This window comes from Artemia sp. Qi Xiang Cuo, chromosome 3, assembly GCF_049724085.1.
Source record: "Artemia sp. Qi Xiang Cuo chromosome 3, ASM4972408v1, whole genome shotgun sequence".
Taxonomy (NCBI): Eukaryota; Metazoa; Arthropoda; class Branchiopoda; order Anostraca; family Artemiidae; genus Artemia; species Artemia sp. Qi Xiang Cuo.
Window position 1 is genome coordinate 7,836,399 of NC_142796.1, and position 24,029 is coordinate 7,860,427.

The following is a 24,029-nucleotide window of genomic DNA, read 5'->3' on the forward strand; positions in this document are numbered from 1 at the left end:
ACTAAATATATGATTGGGTTCGCCCCATAGTCAATAACTCGCTCTATAAGCCAAAGATTTTTTTACTAATTTCATAAGAGTTATTTACTATAATTAACGGCCTTTGTGATTAAGGGGTCATTTTTATAGAATGGAAAAAAATTTGAACTTTAGCTTAAAAAGCAAAGCATTGACTAGGGGCGAACCCCCTGATATACGTATTAAAAATATATGAATATAGAAGTTTTTTAAGTAAGTTAATTCGTAAGTTACGTATATTTATTAGACTATAGGACAAATCATAAAAACGATATAAAAAAAACATTGGCCGTAAGGCCGCAGCCCTATTCCTCTGCGTCGTGATGAATGTACACGCTGTTTAAGCTAATTTTCGATTCTTGTTGATTAATTTATTTTTATTTTACTAATGTAAGCTTATTATTGATTTATAAAGCTTAATTAATTGCTTAACTTGTTAATTAATATTCCTCGATTTGATTGCATTTATTTTTTATTCTTATTAACTTTTACTTTCAGGTTGACATGGTCAAGTTTTCAAAGGTTCCTATAGCAGCCAGTTTACTGCGCTTAGAATCTACAGAGCTGAATAAGCTTGCCATTGAGTGTTTCCTCGCTATTATGAAATATATGGGCGACCTGCCCATGGGAAAACAACAGTCAGAAGTTGACTGTGTCTACACACTCCTTATGGTAATGTTGCTTTTTTGGCCTCTGGTATTTTAAGTTGAATCAATTCTATTTTGTTGAGAAATTTTAAGAAGCGGGATCAACAGTGTTATGTAAATCCATTTATAAAAAGGCAGGGTACCTACCCTCCCCTATCAATCAATAATTCCTTATATGCTCATGCTAAGGGACAAATTTCAACTGAAAGTCTATAATTTCAACTGCAACTGCATTTCAACTGCATTTCAACTGCAAATTTCAACTGCAAATATACTCAGTCGTTATACTCAGGAACTTTTGTTCATAAAATAGGGAAAAAGAATAAGCGAAACCTTCTTTAGATTGAATTTAAAAATACCCTCCCAAAAAAGTCGGAAAATTATGAAGTTAATGTGCTTTGTTTCCATTTTGGAAAAACAAACTAACTTATCACTAGCAATAGTTTCGTTCAGGAGGGGGCAAATCTTCCCCCTTCCCAACACCTAATATTGGTCAAGTAAGTGACCTAATGCTGGAATTCTTACGATTTTAAACTCAATATCTGACGATTAGTAAGATATAGCGATTATATCAGTACGATTATGACGATTACTAGTGCTCTCTCTCTCTCTCTCTCTCTCTCTCTCTCTCTCTCTCTCTTTCTCTCTCTCTCTATGTCTCTCTTTCTTTCTTTCTTTCTTTCTCTCTCTCTCTCTCTTTCCTTTCTCTCTCTATCTTTTTAGTCTCTTACCCTCTCTCTCTCAGTCATTCTCTCCTTTTCCCTTTTTCTCTTTTTTCTCTCTATCTATGTATTCAAGACCCTACCCAGGGGCTGGGATACCAAGTTTGAACCCTCATCCCCACCATGGAAAAGCGACTCATAAAAAAGTAACATAAATGGATTTTAGCAAATTTTGATGCGGTTTTTAAAGATTTTTTTTGTACCCCCCCCCCCCGAACAAAATCCTGGATATGGCCTTGTATATATTCATCTATCTATTGTTCTCTCTTTCCTCCTTTCTTTTTTCGCCCTCCCTCCCTCTTGCCTCTCAACTTGTAATGCGAAATGTTATTAATTTGAATAATCTCGGCGAGTCTTTCTTAAAGCTCACTGAATGTATCTTATATTTATTCCTCAGAACTGCCACAAACACTCACCTTTGCGTGATGAAGTCTACTCTCAACTTATGAAACAGACGACAAGCAATCGATCAGCCAGACAAGACTCATGTCAAAGGGGATGGCGACTCTTATGCATTGTTGCTGCTTATTTTGACTGCTCGCATACTCTACAGCCTTACCTTTTAAAGTATTTGGAAAGTGCTGCCTATGATAAAAGAAGGGCTTACCATGGTAAGTTTGACATAGAATAAGAGTTTATTAGCTGAATTTGAGTTTAGGGGGGGGGTCGAAACTCTTTAATTTAGTAGAGCTGTAACTAAAGATTCCGTTTTGAGGGGGGGAGGTCTACTGTGAAAAAGGTTTTTCCCATAAACATTGCCTGATATATTTACAAAGAAGACATAGAAAAAAGAATATCCAATTTAAGGGAGACCAGCTTAACCTTTAGGTTTTTGGTCAAAATGATAAATTCAATTTTTTTTAGGTTAGATTTTGCTTGCTCTTTTGGAACCAATTCGCTTTTTTCTTTTTTTTTCTTTTTTTTTACGGAGTAAAAACCTTTTTTCTCGTTGATAAGCTACCGTAGCTTAGACTAGCCTAACCAGAAAAGCCGTGTTAGCCTAAAAAAGTCAAGTCAAGACAGTTTGTCTCTTTGGCAAGTTGACCTTACCTAATTTTCTCAAAGGGGCTTTTCACACTTTCGTAACTTAAGACTTTATGTTGCATTATGTAATCTCATGTAGTTTTGTTGTAATTTATACTGTAATTTCTTCTTATCATATTTTTTTTTTTTGGGGGGGGGGGCATTGTCAAGCAGACTAGAGCTCTACATAGAACTTTTACTATTCGTAATTATGGTAAAAACATTTACCAACAAGGGTATACGGTGTGCCCTCTGGTAATTTTTACTGTGGTTTCTTCTTATCATAATGTATTTTTTGGGGCATTATCAAGCAGACTAGAGCTCTAAATAGAACTTTAATATACGTAATTATGGTAAAAACATTTACCAACAAGGGTATACGGTGTACCCTCTGGTAATTCTTTGGGCCTTGAAACTGCTAAGTGTTTACCATGTTTTTACCATGATGTTTATGAAAAGGGGCTTACCATGTGGCATATTTAGCATAGTTCTATCATTATACTTTATATAGTTTACCTAAATAAACAGTTTGTTCAGAAGAGTAGAATTGTCTTATTTTTATTAAAGCACTTAAATCTCTACATTGCTATAAATAGGGATAAAGGATATCATCGCTTAGATAAATGTGGTGCAGAAGGGATGATAGCAACGGTAATAGATTGCTATAATTTTGTAGGAATAACAATTTTGCTATAATCAATGCGGTACTCAGTAAAAGGTACTCACAGTATAGTAAGAAGGCCAACCTTATTGATTATTTTATTATAAATTGAATACTGGCAGGATTAATACAAGAGACAGATGTATACAGGAATGATGTTAGTGATGCTAAAAGTAAAGATCACCATCTAGTAGCTACTCTAAAGCTTGCATTTAGGAGGGTAACTGTCTTCTGGATTGGCATGGAATTGATAGACTCCAGGATGAGGGTTTGAGAAGAATTTTCCAGGAACACTTGGATATGAAATTAGAGTCTAAAATTCGACAATGTAAAAGATGGATGGAATATTCTGAGGAAAATAGTTTGTAAAGTAGCAAATATGTCTTAGGAAGAAAAGCTAGAAACACAGGAATATTAATTAAAACGCTTTAAGGCTGGTAGAAGAAAAAAATTGTGCGTATAAGAAATCTCTTAGTGAGGAATCATACGAGAGAAAGAGGAAAGTAAGGGAAGAAGAGAAGGCATTGAAGTATACCTTAAGAAAATTGCGAATTGTAAGAAACCATCTTTTTTGTCGTAAATCAGGTTTCATTATATTCTAGTTAATTACCATAAGGGTTGGTATTTATTTTAACTTTTTTACTTAATTGTCTATTTTCTATTACTTAAGTTGATGATTGAATTATTTAATCATTTCATATGTTCTGTCAGAGGTCGCAAAAGGGTTTCAGACCGCAAAATCAAAAGTTGTGTTGTTTGGTCGTAAGTTATGTTGTATGTTTTTATATAATCAATAGATATTAATATATTCTAAAATAAATATGTTCTTAATTCTATGTATTTTTTTACTAGGTACTGCTTTAGTCTGTCTGCAAAACCTTAGAAAGACAATTCGATACGGAGGTAGGAAGAATGTACCCTCCATCGAAGAAATTACGGCCCTCACTGCCGGCCGGAATGCCAAAAGACAAATTTACCAGCTTCCTGGGGGGACAGAAAGAATCATCAATACCAAGTCAACAACTGTTGTACAGGTTTGTTTAAGTTTCTTGTTCCTCTTGTTTGGAATATTATGAAGACGCTTCAAATTCCGGGCCCTGCGGCAGATTGTTGCTGCTGAGATTAAAATCAGGGTCCCTTACTACTGAGCAGAGATGAATCCCCTGGCGCCACAAAGGGTGCACCAAGGGAGCACCAAGCCACCAGAGGCCTACACAGCAGTGCATGCTCCTCTTCCACCCTAGAATCTATTCAAAGTTTCACTCCCTACTCCCCTCCCACGAAGTTCTATTTTCCTTTAATTCCCTCTTTGTGAGCTCAAAGGACAACCTGCTTCTCTTTTAGCTTTAGATTCATGACCAAAAAGCACAGCCTTCGGCAAAATCGATTTGTTTAATTGGTACTATGTCAAATCGTTTAAGTCGATTAAGTCTTTAATCGGAATTGGTGTTCAATCTAAAAGCCTTATGTTAAACGATCTAATTGAACATGAGAGTGAACAACTGAAAAAACCTTTTTTTACTTTCTTTGTTAAAAGCACTTGTTTGCAGGATGTAGATTTTTTTTATTTAGGCATGACAGATATGGACAAAAAAATTGTAAGATGCTCCATTTCCTAACTCTTTCAATGAAAAAAAAAGAAGAAAAAAGTGAACACATCACTGCTGGGAAAAGCAGTTTTTCTTGTTATGAAAACATGGGGGCTCAAAATCTTCAGTCAGGGATTTTCGATCACGGTTTTTCCAATGGTGGACTTTTTACGTCGATCTCCAGCTGTTTTCAAAAGTTTTAAATCTCTTTTTCAATTCTTAACTAATGGAAAATAATAATTCTTTCACATTCGAAAATTTAATTGAAATCAGGTTTTTTTATCGATTTCTATGGTTCAATACATACTTCCCCCACCCCCTTCTCTATGATAAAACCGACACCCGTACATAAAACTGAGAATATTATAAAGTAGAGAGATAATATGTTGCGTAACATACCGCCTTTGGCATCGACAGTAAAAGGTACTCACAGGATAGTAAGAAGGCCAACCTTATTGATTATTTTATTATAAATTGAATACTGGCAGGATTAATACAAGAGACTGATGTATACAGGAATGATGTTAGTGATGCTAAAAGTAAAGACCACCATCTAGTAGCTACTCTAAAGCTTGCATTTAGGAGGGTAACTGTCTTCTGGATTGGCATGGAATTGATAGACTCCAGGATGAGGGTTTGAGAAGAATTTTCCAGGAACACTTGGATATGAAATTAGAGTCTAAAATTCGACAATGTAAAAGATGGATGGAATATTCTGAGGAAAATAGTTTGTAAAGTAGCAAATATGTCTTAGGAAGAAAAGCTAGAAACACAGGAATATTAATTAAAACGCTTTAAGGCTGGTAGAAGAAAAAAATTGCTCTTGTATTCTTAATTCTTAATATTCAATATAATTAAGATCTTTAGAATATTCCTTAAACATTCGTTAAAAAATATTCTTAAAAATAACATAAAGATTTAAATAGTATAAAAAAATTGTCGCGGTTGGAAAATTTTATTTGACTATATTTCTTGAGCCAAATTTCTCTACTTGTTCTTCAAGAATTTGACGAATGATGAGCTGTTAACCTTTTCAATAGGTCAGGTCAATCGTTCTTCAAGAGCTACCACTTTTTCATTACCTATTTGATTATATCATTTCCTATCATTATATTTACCATTATATCAATACGTATCATCTTATCAGAAACTGGATTTCTAGTGTGTATTTTTTCCTTGCTCTTTGTAGATTATTAATTGTTTCTTTATTTTGTTCCTTAAGTTTACCTCCTTTTTTACATTTTTTGTAAACTTTAATTGCTCTCTGAAGCTTTGCCTCTCACTCCTAGGAACCTTAAATCTTCGATAAACAATGAACTAATTGCCGTATAGTTAGTGTTCCATGTGATGTCTGTTTAAAACCAAATGATAGTAATAGCAAAGATGGTATATCAACATGATAACGTAGTACGAGCTTTATGTTTTAGTTTTATTGAATTTATTACTGAAACGGGATTTTTTCTAATTTTTGATAAAGTAGAGACCTGACGACTGATAAAATAACACCTTATTTATTTAAAACTATTTCTACTATTATCATTCTCTTCATAACTGTAATTTTATTGCTATTGTTTATATATTAATAATAGTTATACCTGTGAAGAATACCTGCGATCTGTTAGGGTACCTAACGCCCAGATCAGGTTTCTCACCAAACAACCTCAAGTAACCAATCAAGTCTGACTTTGAAGGAGGTGATACTGGGGTTACATGACTCAAATGAGACAAGGTCAAATATCCTATGATGTTAAGTGCAGAACTCCTCTAGGACCCCGGAGGAGTAATAGACAACGGATCCCTATTGGCACTTTGCTTGAAGACGAGACAAGAGCTCTACGAACGTCCCTCAGCAAGCTGTGGTCTCTGGCTCAAGATCGTTCGACATGGAGGTCAATTATTGCTGTAACCTTACGGTCGTGGGAATCTTACTTCTTATGAAAATATTCTCATGTCAATGGGCTAACTTCTCATGATATATAATTTTTTTTACATTTGACCTACCCAAAATATTAGAGTTCATTTTATTCATTGATTATAATGCTAAAAAAGCTTTTTGCTTAGTGTCATTTTTTTGTCTTCAGTACGATGCTTAATAATAATTTAACAAGTTTTCCTGTTCATATTTTTAGGATATCATAGAAGAAATATGCATAGAGTTGAATGTTCATTCTCAAGAAGAAATGGAAGAATTTTCACTATATTGCATCGTTGAAGGGGATACATTTACCATGCCCTTGGCTAGAGAAGAATATATTCTAGATGTTACGACAGAACTTCACAAAAACGAACAGGTATTTTTAGTTTTGATTATTCAGGGTGATTATAAAAGAAACCGCCTAATATAAAATCACATTGGCTATTATAATCCGAAAGACGGTATGTGAAAACATTCAAAAAGATATATAAAAAAAACAATTTCTGCGCTATCTTTTGTCGACGCTCAGCTTCAAAACTAGCACTCGTTATTGAATACATTTAGAATGATGTATAGATCCGTCCATGGGTAGACAGAATTTATGTTTGGGGTGGGGGGGGGGGTACCACCGAAACTTAGGTTCATCTTTTGGTATGTTTCGCCCATATGACCCTATATTTAGCGTAACTTATGAATTTTTTCTGGAGGGGGGGGGTGCGTGCCTTTTACCACTGGGTCCGCTCCCTGGAGCTGTTTGTTACTCTTTTTAATTAGAGTATTATATTTAGCGTCCCTACAAAAGAAGTAAATTTGTGAAAGAAGAATAAGAAGAACGCACCATTCGATTTCCCAACTAATCATCTAAAAATAGTGTTTGATATCAGAATTGTGTTCTGGTCCCCCGTAAAGTTGCGAAATATAGCCCTAGGCCCTATATAAAAGTTAGCTTATTTTTAGGATTTGTAGGCTATTATTTTTTGTATTTATTTATAATCAACGACTGGTTCTTAATACAAATTAAATAAAAAAAAAGTTTTTTTTAACTGAAAGTGAGGAGCGACACTAAAAGTTAAAACGAACAGAAATTATGCCGTATCAATGCCTCAATGCCTCGCTAACGTCATCTTTTGTATCAACACAATAAAACGTGATTAGATAAAATAATTATTAAATTTCTTTTGGTTTTTTGTATACAGCTTGAGCTCTATTTTTATTTTCAAATTGTGGTATCTATTTTTTTTTTTTTTACCAAAACCTTTATTTTTAAACTTTAAAACACAAAAAACTTTAAAACACATGCTAAATTTGTTTATATTCATTTTCGTTACGTTTTTACGATTCAGACAAACATTTCGGGAGGGGGAGGTGGTCTCATTCGCAGTTATCTCATTCACAATCAAACGTGTGTCTGTGTGCGTGTGTTCACTCTTTCCTTTGTACCCAATTATAAGTGACTATTATCAAGATAGAACCGCTAGAGTCTGCCCAAAATAACTATGAAACTATGAGGATGGACATAGGCTACAAAAATCTGAAGCTTTATAGCCACAGAAAAATTGAAATTAAAAACAAATATTTTGGTGTCAAAATAAGTTTGCGCGGGTCAAAGGGTCGAGGATTGCCTGGGTGAAGCAAGTCACCTTCATAATGGCTGAAGAGCCATGGAGGTTTAAGGAGGAGGTGTAAATAAAGGAGGTGTAAGGAGACAGCTAAAAGCTGGCGAAGTTTGCTTTTTGCTAGCTAAAAATAGCAACAAAAACAAATTAGCGTCAAATAGAATTTCATTTTGAAAAACTCAATTTCCTTCTTACTATGTAACACAACAATGAAAAATGACTAGTCAAAAATGGCTAAATTTTGTTATCTGCTCATTTAGTTGGATAATACAAAATTACTGGTGTTAAGCGTGAATTTGATTACTTTTGGGGTTGTTCTAAATTCCTCATAGCTGAAACAATGAAGACAGGTGTACGGAAAGTAGATACGTATTTAATTATTAGTTAGGATTCAAATGGCTCTTAATTTTTTTTTCTACTCAAGTTTCCCATGAAAAATTTATAAAAATCATTTTGAAATATAAAAACATGGAATTAATATGTTCCAAATGTCCTTCTCTCTCAGTTAGTATCAAAGTAGTATCCAGGGGTGAGGGGCTACTGGGTTTGAACCCTCCCCCTTGATTTTTTTGCACGACTCATAAAAACGTATTCAATATGCAAATAAACAAAATTTTATATGCGTTTTTGAAGGTTTTGTATACCCCCCCCCCGCCGAAAAAATTACCCTCCCCCTATTAGTGTTCCAACTCTTGATCTTCCCCCTGTACTTGGCGCCGTCCTAACCTTTATCATAACTTTCAGATTTTCTATTTGATATTCTGTCGTTCTGTCTGGCATCATTCATTGCGACTGGATAGTCCATTGTATGTGGAAGTTGCATTTAATCAAATAGCACCCGATTATTTGGAAGGCCTTCTTCTTGTTATGCCAGGAGAAGCTCTGTCTCAAGATACTGTGGTAAGTAAATGACTACAAAAATAAAATATTTAATGTAGAATAGTTCCGAAAGTACTGCGAAAATACTGAAAGGCTCTAAAGTATAGTCAGTCAAAGGGTGCACGTCCTGCCCATGACACCTGAAAAATACTTTTATGTCCCATCGGTGAATCCTGCGCCCCATGTTGGGGATCACGGGTCTATAATCTGTTTACTTTCTTTTCTATGATCTAAACTTTCTGTGGTGATGCAAATAGAAGGTCTAAGATGGCATAAATATGTTGTAAGTAAGTGACTGCGCAACCAATCTAAAACACGTATGTTTTCTACTTTTCTTTTTTTCGCTTTTATTTTGAGTTGTTATGACTGTGCTGTAATTAAAAATAAGAGTAGCATTTTATTTTTATCATATTAACTTTATATCATTGATATGTAGAGTGATGGTACAGTAAACTTAGTTGTCGATGATAGTATTGTGTTTTGGAAAGTATAGCTGGTACAGAAAACGATTTCACATTTGAATTCAGCATCCCAAAACTAACATCAGCTCAATAAATCTTGGGTCCATTTTTTTTTTTTTTTTTTTTTGTCTTGGACTGTGTTATTGACGAAATTGCACCCAATTTTGATGGAATTGCACGTTCTAGGACCATAATTCTCTTACACGGTCCTAAAACTAAGCCCTACTGGCCGTACCTTACAAGCCGTACTTAGGACCCTACTGGCCATACATGATGTTGGACAAAAAACGAAGAAAAGAGTAATTGAGAAACCAAAACGACGGTGACTTTCAGCCAGTGGCCAAGCCGTCTTTAGCCGTCCAAAAGGGGAGGTAAAAATTGGCATACATAAGACAAAAGCTAACGACTACTACTAACTAAAACAAAAAAATAAATCAAACGTGGAGGAACAGCTTTGCAGAGGTCTTTGCCGAAATATCTGCTTTGTCTTTTCATTGTTTCTTTTCCATTGGCAGAAAATCACCCTCTTTTTCTTGTTTTTTCTATTATTATTTTATCTCTTTTTCTTCATTTTTTTTTTGCCAAACCTTAACGAGCAACAAAATTGTTATTTATTTTCATAAGATCAACCTCTCACTGGTAAGTCTTCTGGAAATTGCATCCCGCTATTTGGTGTCAATTAGATAAAACAACCACCCTAGATTTAAAAAAAAATCGGTTAAAAAACTGAACAAATATATTACTTCCAACAGAAGTAATGCCGTGGCAATTAGATTCCAACTCTTTTTTTCAATTCGATTGATACCTTCTCTGATTTTTTTTTTTGTGAAAAGAAAAATCTGGTACCATTTCCTCTTTCTTTCAGTATGACATTTCCAAGATTGCAGCCCTTCTACATCGCGCTCCTGGCCTGGAGCACATGCCAAATATGAAGGAGACTAAGTTCTTACTGCCCAAACCAGCCTTAGCGGTTCGAGACATTAAACCACCACAATGGGTTTCACTAGTACAATCTTCATGGAAAGAGGTTGATACAGTTAACCCAACCCAAGCTAAAGCACAAGTATTAGGTAGGTTTTATTATGCGGTTAAAGGGTATAAGACACTTATCTCCTACTTAAAATAAGGAGAAACGTGGCATATTGCCTTTAGTTTTTAATTTATCCGGATTTTTAAAATTTTAATTTAATTTAGTATCTACTTAATTAATTTTTTATTTAAATTAGTATATAATTTAATTTACTTTAGCTGGTCTGTCCAAGACGAACATTTGAAATTTGTATCCCCTCCAGCAGCTCTAAGCTAGCACGGCACAAAAATAACAAAAGAAAACAAAGACCGGTTTCATGGGCCCCCTTAAAAAATAGCCTCTCTGGGTATTGAAAAATCAGTTTCAGGGCCACACCCACCCATGTAATTTTAAATTTTCAGAAGTCATGGGGAATTAGTTTAGAAATTATGAAATAAAATTGATTTTGTCTTTCTATCATGGAGTCCCCTCAAAAATTCCTGGGTGCCTCAATACCCCATCCCCTCTTGGTAAAATAAACTGTTTTAAATTTTGTTGTTGGAACGTGTTGAGACACATGATAAAGAATACATCCAGGACATAAAGCACAAATTTTCATTGGATGATACCATTTTGAACATTTTGTTTTAAGATGATGTATTCTTAAGCAATATTCTTATTGAGGAGGGTACCTTAAATTAATCCTTAAAAATTTCAAAGTTAATGAATTAGTTTGGACATCTATTAATTTCCGAATTAATATTGAACATTTTTTACAAATATTTTCTAAGCGTAATAGTTCTAAGTTTACACGAGCATGTCGATACACAAAAACAAAAAACGCAGAAGCAAATAAGGTTCGCCTTTTATGCTCTATTTTGACGGGCTAGAACACAGTCCAAATATGATGGAAACAGATTTCTCACTATCCAAACCGGTTCTAGTGGCCCGAGACCTAGTGACCCGAGTTCTAGTGGTCCGGTTCTAGTGACCCGAGTGGCACGTCAATGGTATCGCTAGTAAAAATATTCATACAAGAAGGTTAATATAATTGATCAAACCCCAGCTAGGATTTAACCATCCTGTATTCGCAGTGTATGAGAAACACTGTCAAAGTGTATGGAGGAACTGGAAGAAGTGAAAATAAAGCACCTTTAGTTTTTAATTCAGATCTTCATGCTGAATGGAAGTTCAGCATGAACTTCAACAAGTTCAACAAGAGAAGATAACGCGGACATTTCCAAAGACAGTGAATAACATAGTGATTACAGCCTAAGCGAATATTTTGGCTGTATTTGGAGCAGTTTTTATCAGCGAAATATAATATAAAACAAATAAAAAAAAAACTTTCTAAAAAAACTCTTCGATGAATGAAATTTTTATACTAAAATCACAAAATAAATTTTGTAGTCTCAGCGGCCCAACCTATGTTAGATGAAATTTTTCTCTTAAAACTTTCCAAAAGTTTTAGGAGATGATACAAATCATAAGAGGACAATTAAATTAAGACGAGTGAGGTTTTTAGAACTACAGTTATGCTCTGATTATTTGATTATTAATGTAGACGTGTATAAAAAAAACTTCAAGAGCAAATACCAGAAGTGTCAATTACTCTAAAACAAATAAAAACCTACAGTAGGCAAATTTTAAACTAATAGATTTTTGTCACCAATTATGAATCTTTTTTTTGTTTGCTTGGCTAAATTTGTTCTTGGGTAATCCACTTATATGAAGAAGAAGAGCTTAATTTCTGGTAGAATTAACTATAACTTCTCCGCCCCAATTCTGTATAATATAGAATCCAATAGTAACTCCAATTATAATTTCAAATAAGCTCTGAAGCAGGAAATTCGCCCTCAATAAGCTCAGTATTATTAACGGTTTAGTTTCCATTTTATCCAACCCCCTTCCTTCCATGGATCATTTTGGACTAGACCCTTCCATTTCAGTTTATGACTACCAAATTTGTGTAACCATTAATGACGAGGGGAAAGTGGTGGATCCAGGGGACGCGCGCCCCCTTAACGTAGTATAAAGCAGCGTAATTTACTTAATTAACGCAAGTTTGCGTTAATTAAAGTTGCCCCTAACGTAAGTTTTTAGGATAAACCTATTTTGCCCCTCCCCCCCTCCCTCTAAAAAAAATCCTGGATCCGCCCATCGTCTGTGGTTTTAGACGAGAATCTAAATATCATCAAACAGCTTTATCAAATCTGCCATAAATTGTAAAAAAAATCAAAATTCAGATTTTATTTATTCATCAATAAATTTACAACAAACACTTCGACTTAGTCTTCCCTTAAGGCTCTATGGCTAGTAAAGGCTCTCATTTTATCTGGCGATAAGAAAATTTATCTGAACTAATCCACTATAGCACTGAGCTCGTCTAGAGTATATTTGTTCTTTTATGGCTTATCAGTTGAAAATCATACCAGTAGTTGGAAACTGGCCTGCCTACTGTTTTTATGGCCTGCTTTTTTATGACCTGCCTAGTGTTTTTAGTTTTCTTTTAGGGCTTATCAGTTAAAAATCAGACCAGTAGTTGGAAACTGGCCTGCCTAGTGTTTATAGGTTAATAACCCGACACAGATCATGCATATTGTTGTATCTTTGTAGGCTATAAGGACAAAAGGATAATCAGTGGAGTAAAAAGCTCAGGGTATAAGGGTAAAGGGATATTCAGTGGAATCTAAAAGTTCCATAAATTCCTCGCTGGGGAACGGCCAATCGTTGAGTCTTACTTTAATACCACATACCTTTCCCTTTCTTAGACGTCATATGTATTCTTAATTATGCAATCGACTAGAACAGCTTCATATCTACCATCAAATATGATGGTGGAAGAGAGTTTAGTCCAAATATACATGGATAAACAAAGTATAAAACGATTAATGTGGATGCTGTGGGGGAAAAGCTTCCTTCTTGTAGCGGTGATGGAAGTTCATTTTGAACAATTTATTGTACTTCATTTTGAAACCCAAGTTAAATAATATCTTTTTGTTCAATGATTGTGCTGCAAAAATTGAACTTTGATTTGAAGTCAGGTTTGTGGGAGTGGCAGCTATAATTACATTTAGGGTAATCCTGGGTAAGGTATTAAAAGCGAACAAAAAAAGCCAGTGTTGTCTTGGTATATATTTACCTACAATTAATGCAACTTTGATTTACAGCCCTATCTTTACAAAAGTAGAAACTAATGGGGTATCTTCCCTCAAAAATCAGCTGACGGATCCTCTTGGAAAATGTGCTCTTAATTTCGGTCACAATCTGGGGCGTCAATTGACAAAAATTTGCTGAGGGGGGTAAGGATTTGTTGACACCCTTGCCACAAAGTGTATCTGGATATTTAAGGCTAATCAAGTACTTTGGGAAATCAGACTAGAAAAGTTGATTGGGTGAACTATGCCCCGACAAAAAAACAACGTGCTTAATGGACACACAACAAATTACCCGGCCTCACAACTAATGGACACACAACAAGTAGCTCGGTGTTATCAAATCACAAAACATACCTTTCTAAGCTATTATGTTTAAGCTTTATATTTTATGCTATTATAAGCTTTAAAAAAGTAATAAATGCTTAATTGACGCAGAATAGAGTACACAATATATAATCTTGAAACAACACAACAAAACCATAAGTTCCAGTTGTAAAAGCTTCCGTCATGTCTAGCTCATATTATTGAGCTTTCTTCATAATTATTATTGCCCCCTCCGCCCCTATCACTTTTAGATCAGTTTTTGGTTTACAGGTAACATTATAGATATATTTATAATAAATGGTTATAACATAATGTAACTATCATTATAATATAATAAAATTATAATTATATAATCACAAAATATGATTATAAATTATAAAATATGATTATAATATATAAAATAATTCTAATAAAAATTATAATTATAATATAATATTTTTAAATTGTATGCTTTTTGGCTTTATTTTATCTTTTATTGTTCAATGTTTTTTGTTTGGACCCGTGGGTTTGGTCTTTTAAACTCGCTGTATTTTATTTCTTTGTATTTTATTTCTTCTTCCTATTTTATATTTCTATTTTATATTTTATATTCGTATTTTTATATTTCTTCCGTATTTCATATTTCTCCGCTGTATTTTATTTCTTTTTCCTTAATTTTTTGCCTGCGGTTGAAGACATCTTATTGCTTATAAATAAGGAAGCAGCCGCAATATAATTTTTTTACGTCCTTTTAGAGGCGGTTGTAAGGGAGAGAATTTTAGGGATTTCTCATTTCCTCTTTGATATATCATTTAATGTATTCTCATTTCGCTAGAAAGGGTATCAAGTCCTCTCCCTGGCAGCCCTCGTGATGTTGGGTACGTCTGGCTTCTCTGTTATCTTCTATGTCGTATCCTGGTGATTGTTACCAACTATGAAGGTAACTTGTTGGTCGTCAACTGAAAAAAACAGGACCCTAAACCAGGGGTGCCATAGACGATGGGGAAATTGTCCCCTTTCGCGATTATTAAAGATATCTATTTTGTTATTCAAAAAATAACAATCTAAAAAATCCCCCCACTTTCTTCGATTTTTGAAACATATTTTTCCGTTATATATTCATTTTATAACATGCTTGCCTTCCCCTCTGCATTACCATGAATTGACTCGTATTTTAGCAAAAAAAAAAAAAAAAAAAAAAAAAAAAAAAAAAATACCTTTTACGTTTTTGCTCTTTTAAGGTTTCATCATCATTTACAGCCCAAAACTTTGATTAAGCTCGTGATTTATTTTTAACCTTACAAAATCTCAAAATGGATTCCATTTTGGAAAAAAAAAATCAAAAGTCAAATAGATTCAAAACTAACCATGAGTTCAACTACATATTATTGCGTCATTTCCTTGTGGTTCCCGTTGTCGCAACCTCACTCTCCCTTTGTGTTTTAAACATTGGTTTATACGAACAGAAAGTTTGACAGATCATATGATTCATTTCATTTCAGAAATCCTCCAAAAATGGCCTTTGTTTGGCTCCAGTTTCTTTGCTGTGAAACGGGTAGCGGAACCAGGGGAGAGAGCAGAGCATATTTTGGCCCTGAACAAGCGAGGTGTCCATTTCCTCGATGTGATCACACATGTATGTACTGTATTTTGATATTATAATTCGGTTATGTGTAAGTTGCGTTATATGTAAAATTTCGTAGTCCAAGACAAGGTTTAAGTTGATTTGTAACTAAAAAGCTACAAAAACAAATTAAAACCAAAATTACAAAATCCTGCCTAAATAATTACCTAGATAATTATTAAAATCACCTAAAATAATTTTTCAACTCTTGATCTTAAGGTTCTCAGAGGAATGGATGTCACAGCTGTTATGTGTGACACTGTCCCTATGTCACAAGTGTGGTAGGAACATTTATATCTGCATAATGTAAATAAGATCTAACTTCTGCATAATGTTAGAATAAACCAGTAAAATGAAAACGCTACATGTTAAGAAATCCAGGTGCAATGAGTGGATTAGATTTTTTCAGGAATGAGTAAATTTGTTCTTCAAGAAATATATGGATTTAATTTCTTAGCCATTATGTAAATTAATTTTTCATTGTTCTTGCATCATTAACCTGTTTTTACTTATTTTTTTATTACTTATTTTTACTACTAGTACCATAGGACCAATCTTCGCTCGATGAAGCAAATTTTAGAAATAAAAATGATGTCCGGTGTATCAACCCCACTGGAAATCATCCCGCCCCCACCACAGAAATGATATCCCCCTATACACTGATTAACACAAAAAAAAATCTTTCTGTTTAATTTTTAGAGATTTAGCTTTTTAAACAAAGATGCAAAGGGGAAGGTATTTTTAAAACTTGAGGGATCAATTCGCCCCCTTAAATTTACATCCCTGGTAAGTCGAGAGGCTGAAATATCTTACTCTATTTCTGGGCTGCTTATAATAAATGAAATGAAGCTTTACAAACAATCAAAATAGATCCAAACCCAAAATAAAACTTTCCGCGTTTGTAGAAAGATTAGTGAAGCCCCAAAGTCCCAGAAATAAAGTCCCAAGATACTTTATGAAATAGCTCATGATGTATATAAAATGTACATGATAAGCTTACTGTAATGATTAGAAATAATCACTTACTTTCTTCTTAGCATGGTTTGTCTGTAAGAAAAAAACTGGCTTTTTAATCGTTAATCAGGCACGGTTTTGAATTTGAGTCATTATAAAACTTTTTTCTGCTCGTGTTACGTTTTAATACCAGAAGAGTGAGTTTTCCTCGGTGAATCGAATTTTAGACACGAGAAAGGTATCCAGCGTCCCCACGGAAAATCCCTCCGTGAAAATGAAATCCCTTCATGCCCTGATTCACACAAGAAAAAGCCTTTTTGTTTAATTTTTCTAGATTTAGTTGTACTGGCGTTCTTTTTATTAGTTTAAAAAAGTAAACGGGCTTTTACTTAAAAAGAAAAAAAAGTGGGAAGATTAAATTCAGAACAAATCCGGAGCCGCATATCGTCAGCCTGGAGCGTCTTCCTTCAACTACGGAAGTATCTCTGGAAGCGGAGCGAAATATCGCCACGCACAAAGCTCCGAGTGTATGAAGCTATGGTTCTTTCTGTCCTCCCCTATGGATGTGAAATGTGGTCACTGAAAGTAGCCGCAGTGATGATCTTGAATGCATTCAACCACAAATGCCTGCGTTATATCCTGGGCATCCGCCTCTCAGATAGTCTCAAGCGATGAAGTCAGGAGAAGATGTGGGGGTCACCTACTTATCTCCGATACTGTCAAGCAAAGGAGACTAAGATGGTTTGGCCACATAATGGGCAGACCAGGTGACCATATAACCAAAAAATGCCTCAAATGTCTACCACTACCGGCATGGAAGAAGAGGGAAGGAGGCCAAAAGAAGACGTGGCTAGCTACAGTTAAGTCTAATCTGGAGCCAATCGGAGTATTCCGAAAAAACGGCCGTCGTTGGGATCGTCAGTGGCTGGAGATCGTGGAGCCTGCCACCCTCGAGAGAAACCTATGGAAGGAGACATGTCGTCATCTGCTGGGCGCCACTATGAGCCTGGATGCCGCTTGAACGTGCAACAAGTACAAGTAAATATTTAAGTACAATACAACATATATATTGAAAACAAATAAAACAACTATAGAAAAAAAAGAATTGGTCGGATACCTAAATGTATCTTTTTTTGCGTCTGATAAATTACAGTGAACATTTTAGCCTACTCACACAGTTTTTTCTATCTTAGTTGTAATCATCGTCATTTCTGTATGTTTTTAGTTAGATGGATATACTACGTAAAACCCACGTCTCATTTTTTCTATCTTACTTCCAGGAAACGTTGATACACTACCCATTTTCTGAGGTCATTTCAACCCGGAAAGTCAAGTCAGAAGATGGTGCCTTATTTTTAGATATGAAATGTGGAAATCTTATGCAACAAAGAATTACAAGAATACAAACAGATCAAGCACATGAAATATCCAGACTTATCAGACAGTATATTAATATCGAACAAAGACAGCAAACAGAAAAACCTAAGAAATAAACACGGTGTCAAATTATCGAGTATTGATCTGAAAGCCTATAAAGTTGCCTATTTAATAGCCTAGACACTTAAAGGCCCCAGTATCATAGAAAGACTTTTTTTGTTTCTAAGAAGGACAGTAGTTTGGCCATAAGCTTATTTCTATGGACTTACCTAGAGATTTTTCTAGAGGGGGGGCTAGCTATCTGAAGGGTAAAATAACTGTCTTCTTTCAGAACTTAACTTTAAATTTCATTTTGAAGTTTTTTATGGTTGAGGGGGGGAATAAGCTGTCTTGGATTTCACTGCCCCCTTTTGGTATTTTGATAAAAATAATGAAATTGCCTTGAGCAATCTAGGCTCTAGGCCCCAATATCGTAATTTTTTCTTTTTTGGTTTTGTTTGTGTTTCTAAGAAGAACAGTAGTTTGGCCATCAGCTTATTTCTATGGACTTACCTAGAGATTTTTCCTACCAGGGGAGGGGGACTAGCTATCTTAGCTAGTCCCCCTGAGCTATCTAGCTCATCTCGTATATGAGCTATATAGCTATCTTTATAGGGGGGACTAGCCATCTAGCTATCTTAGATATCTTAGATAGTTAGCTATCTAGCTATCTTAGGTTCTAGGCTGAGGCTCTTAGGGTCTGTTTGCATTTTCAAGAAGAATTGTAGTTTGAATTGTAGTTCAGAAGAATTCGTTCAGCTTATTTATGTGGACGTAACTAGAGATTTTTCCAAGAGTGGGGGAGTAACTGGCTATCTGATGGGCAAACTAACAGTGTTTCTTTCTTTAAAAGTTTTTCTTTAAAAACTTAACTTTAAATCTTTTTTTGAAGTTTTTTTTAGATGTGAGGGGGGATAATAGGCTCATTAGGATTTCACTGCCTCCCTTTGGTATTATGAAAAAGATTATTAAGTTGTAAAAAATTCTGAACCAATTTTGAATTTCTACAAATATATGCTGGTTTTACCAGTTAGAATTAGAAACAAAATTGAAAATTTTCACTGCTTTTTATATAAAAATAAAAGATTTCTCTCTTGTTTGTTACAGGTATAAAGTGTCAAGAATGATTTCCATCTTTTTGGTATTATTTTTTAATAATAGAAAGCTCTTAATTAATATTACCCATTAATCTGTGCAAAGAAGGGCTATGGTATATTAAAGAAAAAACCCAGTAGAACATATTAAAACGGGGAAAGGCCACGGTATAAGGGCCTGAAAACGCACATTTTCTTTAGTATCAAGCCCACTAAGAGAAGAGTCATCTCTCTTACAGGGTTGGGGGGCAGATTAGGAAAGTTTGTATCAAATTTACTCGCGCTGTATCTTGAGGCAAAAATAAGAGTCCCACCAAATCGGTCGTTGAGCACGTGAGACACTAATTGCTCCGTTAATGCCAAGCTGCTTTTTTTCTTAGGGATGAAAATAACAATTTCTTCTTTTATCATCTTTCATCATATTGACAGTTGTGACCATTTGTGAGATGGTTGTGATTTATCATTCCTAATTGACGTAAAATCGCTACAAGTTCTTTGCTGAATAGACCCTTAATGAAATATAGTGTCTTAATAGGATTGTTTTCAAATCGTCAATTAGTATATGAATTGGTTAAAGGGCCGAGGGATTTAGTGTTTAGGCCCTTTAACCTATTGCCTACGGATTTAGTGTTAGTGTTCCAACATTGATTGTTAAGTTGTTTACTCATTGTGCTATCTGAATTTAGGAAATTATAATTGTGAATTTCGCATCGATTCTCCCTTTATACATTCCGTGTGGCTTGAATTTTGAGGTTTATTAGGGCTTTTGTTAAAGTGTGATATGCGACTTAGAGAAACTTTTTTTGATACAATAATCAGATACATTTACTAAGTAGTTGTTGGAACGAACCCTCCCCAAGGTCCCATAGTTTATTTCTTCTAGCTGCCCTCTACCTTTACTTTTCTATCTTGATGGTCTTATGGCACTCATTCTAGACAATTAATTACGGAAACTCATTTGTCGTTAAAAGAGGGGTCGCTTTCCAAAGTTTAACGCATACAATTTTATTTGGGTTATATGAATTAATATCCAAAACTATATAATTACTGCTATGTTTTGTGGGGTTTGCAACAGGTAATCCTAATTTACCTCACTGCTCTAGAATATAGTCAGCTTGGGGAGAAGAAACAGAATTTTGTCGTAAAAATCTCAGGTTCAATTATAATTATCCTTTATTTTTTGCATGATAGCCATGAAAAAAAAAATATTTTAATGTCTAACAAGGGAAAAACTCTCTAGAAGAAAAACTTTTGATAATCATTTTGACTGAATGAATCAAAAGACATTACGTGAAAATTTGTCAATTTGACATTAAAAATTTTAGTAACTATTTGATGGTTAGTTTTGGGTAGCAACAAGTAAAAAAAGAAATTTTTAGAATAATAGTAATTAAAAGAAAACAGAAGAATATGTGGAAACCCCGTGAAACAAAACTACATAAATTGGAAGCCTAGCGAATTATAGGAAAATATGAAAATTAGATGGAAAAAATTTGTAGAAGGACTTGGGTCCAAATGCCCCTCCCTGTCTATGTGCTTGTCTTGGTTGTGTTTTTTGAATTTAGGATGTAATAAATATGAGTCTCGCATTCATTCTGCCCTTACACATTCCGTCCTTATATTTGTGTTTTTTGTGATTGTTGTGCCTTTTTCTCGTACAAAGTGATAATTTTAACAAAATGAGTTTTTATATATTTTTGGTCATATAAATAACAAACAACCCTGTCAATAGAATGGATGTATTTACTATCAATTAATTATCTTAATTGATAATTATCTGAAATTAATCAAATTAATCAATTAATTAATCAAATGGAATCTGAAATTAATCAATTAATCAAATTAATTATCTGAAATTGTTGTGATTTGCCAAAAAGTTTGAAGTGTTGCCATCTCATATGTCTGCAAAACCTGCTGCGCGCAACCAACATTAAAATGCCGGTTGGGGTAGGAAATATCGATGCATTGATTTTCCCGTGTATTACTCTTATAGTCAAATTATTTATTTGAAATTTTGGTTATGAGCCCGAAAATCCTTAGCGGTGCCTCCTCAAATATCGGAAAAATTCTTGTCTGAAAAATAATGAAAGGTCAATATTACAAAGCTTTTTAGTAATTTTTAAGAAATTTAAAATTACTTTATGAAATTTTAGAAATGTGTCTGAAATTTTAGTTAGGTTCCCAAAGGCTCGAAGCCCTGCCATCCCGAATATCTGGAAAAATTTGCGCGGATGATGGATGAAAGATCAACACTTAAATGTGCATGGTGGAAGAAAGGGGGTGGATACTGGATATTCATCACCATTATTCTTCTTAAATAGATTAAAAACGGAAAGAAATAAAACCTTATTGATAATTAAAATGAAAAAAATATGCCAAACAAGTATATTTCTTTCCAAAGGAAGCTAATCTTCAATTCCTATGGAAAAAATATTAGGTTATATATAAAATATCAAATGTAGCATCAAAGCAACAATCTACAGGAAAACACAGTTGATGTCAACGACTTCGTTGACATGTCATGACGATTTCATTATTTAAAAAAAAAAATTCAAGAAATTCCGAGTCAATACAAACTAATTTTTGGCTAAAAAAAAAGAAAAAATTAATTGGATATACTTCTTCAGTAAAAATCACTGATTATTTTGCGAGTCAATGAATTGGTCACAATTTATGTTTTTTCTTTTTTATTCAAGCTAGAAATAAGCTAATTCTAAGTTATATATTTTTATGCTATTGAATCGCTATAAGAAAAATCTGCTCTTAGAATTGATAGCTCATGACATTGAATATGGGTTGTTTTTTGTGAATTTGACCACATTGTGTAAGGTACTTGAAAGCAGAGGCATCTATTGAATTTGTTTTGTTGTGCATTTGTATAAATCTAATTTTTTACTATTAAGTATTTACGTCGTGTTGATCTTTTCCTTTGTGTTGCTTTATCAGATGATATAAAATACAGTTATTAGGAATTGCTTTTATGTCTATTTTGCTTCTTTTTTTTCAGCAAGTTATTTTGAAAGAAGACTAGGTTTCATATTCTATTTTTTTCTTCTTGATAGATAATTTTCAATACACAACAGCTTGGAAGATTTATTCTGATTTTTGGTGAAAATTTAGATGGTGGGCTTTCTCATGTTTTGGAAAATATTGACTGAACAATGGATTTCAAATTTTTTTTCTTATCTTTTTCTTTCTTTTTATTTTACCTTTCTATCCAGTCGAGGCAACGCTGGAAAGAGAATAAGCTGTGTTTTGAAAAAAAGCTTCTCTTTTTTTGTGTGCTTTCCATAGTCAGAGTGAAGGTGGAAAAATGCAGTTACCTCTCCAGTGATCGCCATATCCGATTTGTAATTACAGGTCATTTTTCTTCTGGGAAAACTAGACCAAATTAGGTATCTAGTGATTATTTAAAAATATTATTCCACGGTTGAGTGCAGGTAACAAGGTAAATTGCAGTGGCAGAAGAAGAATAAAGGTGAAATAATAGCGCAGTGTTGCCTACAGAGCGGATGGTGCGTTGGCAGTAGCAGGCGCTTGGGCAATTAAAGGTAGAAGGTTTTTCCGGAAGATTATTTTGGAGCGTGTGAAAGGGAATTTGGTGCTGCTTTTGGGTAAGTGATTTTAGGTTAGATTGAAAAGGATTTTTGGAAAGTGGAAAAGGGGTTTAGTGTATTAGTAAAATTTTGTTGAGGTTTAGTTTTGTTGAGGTTTAGTTTATATTATAGAGGTTTTAATAAAATTTTGTTGAGGTTTAGTTTATTAAAAAAAGGGAAAAAGGGAAAAAATTGAAAAAAGGAAATGGCAAGGAAAACGATTAAGTTCGATTTTAGTGCAATGCCAGAGAATGTATTGAATGAACTACCGCATTCAAATATCCACCGATTCCTGATGTCGTTTGGACTGAATGCACAAAACGAACACGCGATTGACGGAGATGATGCAAATAGGTTTGGTATAGTGCGAGTAACGATGCAAATCCCTGTACTGGCAGAAGAATAGGTTCAAAGACTAAAGCCAATGGAGTTGAAAATTATTTTCCAAAATGAAAGGTATCAAGTTTTCGTAGATAAAAATGGAAAACGCCCTCACGTGGTCCATCTCAAACGAATTCCGGGAGAAGCAGCCGACCACGATATAAAAACAGCACAGGCTTGTGGTGAATGTTACAGGCTTGTGGTGAAAACTAGGTGAATGTTACAGGGTGTGGCAAAACAGGCTTGTGGTGAATGTTAGAAGGAAAACTTTTCAAGGGGATGGTTTTATACCTGTTTTTAACGGGAAGGGAACAGCGCTGATGTATCTGGAAGTAGCGATCCCACCGCCCGTAAAGATTTTGACAGAGAATAAAATGCAGGTTTTCTACGATGGTCAGCCTAAAATGTGTTACATTTGTCATCAGGAGGGTCATGAAGCCCTATTATGCCCAAGACAAAATACAATAGAGGAAGTAGAAACCCAAGCGTAGCGCTCACAGATCAGTCCTCGGAAACCGGCAGAAAGTCTAATGTCTGGTTTACAGGCCCACAAAAATTACAAGCCCTCTAGATGAACATCTGTTAAGTTTGAGTCCCATGGAGGCGATGAGCCTGGTACTGGGGCGACAGGGTCATCAGAAACGGAAAAGACTCGCACAGGAAACTCGAAAGGACAAGATGAAACCCGGAAAAAAGAGCGGGAAGTAGCTATTGTGAAAGAAAAGGAAATGACAGAGCCTAAGGGAGAAAGTTCGAAAAGAGCTGAAGTAGGGGTGAACGAGGTAAGGGGCATCACCCCCCTGAGTATTCTGAGAAGATTTAAGGATCCAGAGGCAAAATCAACCCAATCCCCAAAACGAACGTTAAGTAGCTTATCTTTATCGTCAACTACAAGTGAAAAAAGAGCGAAAATAAGACTAAAAGAAGTGCGCTGCCAAAGAGGCAGAAGAAACCCGGAAAAAA

General features: G+C 34.6%; 1 protein-coding gene across 1 annotated transcript in view; it reads left to right on the plus strand.

Moving 5' to 3' along the window:
* The window catches only part of LOC148953711 (unconventional myosin-XV-like), a 548,203-nt gene extending 526,139 nt beyond the window's left edge, over positions 1-22,064 (plus strand). Inside the window, exons 46-53 of the mRNA XM_089108456.1 lie at positions 517-690; positions 1,785-1,998; positions 3,924-4,105; positions 6,790-6,951; positions 8,936-9,091; positions 10,397-10,601; positions 15,504-15,637; positions 17,860-22,064. Coding sequence (XP_088964582.1) covers positions 517-690; positions 1,785-1,998; positions 3,924-4,105; positions 6,790-6,951; positions 8,936-9,091; positions 10,397-10,601; positions 15,504-15,637; positions 17,860-18,072 — 1,440 coding nt within the window. The 3' untranslated portion in view covers positions 18,073-22,064. The remainder of the gene's footprint in view (positions 1-516; positions 691-1,784; positions 1,999-3,923; positions 4,106-6,789; positions 6,952-8,935; positions 9,092-10,396; positions 10,602-15,503; positions 15,638-17,859) is intronic.
* The last annotated feature ends 1,965 nt before the right edge of the window (positions 22,065-24,029 follow it).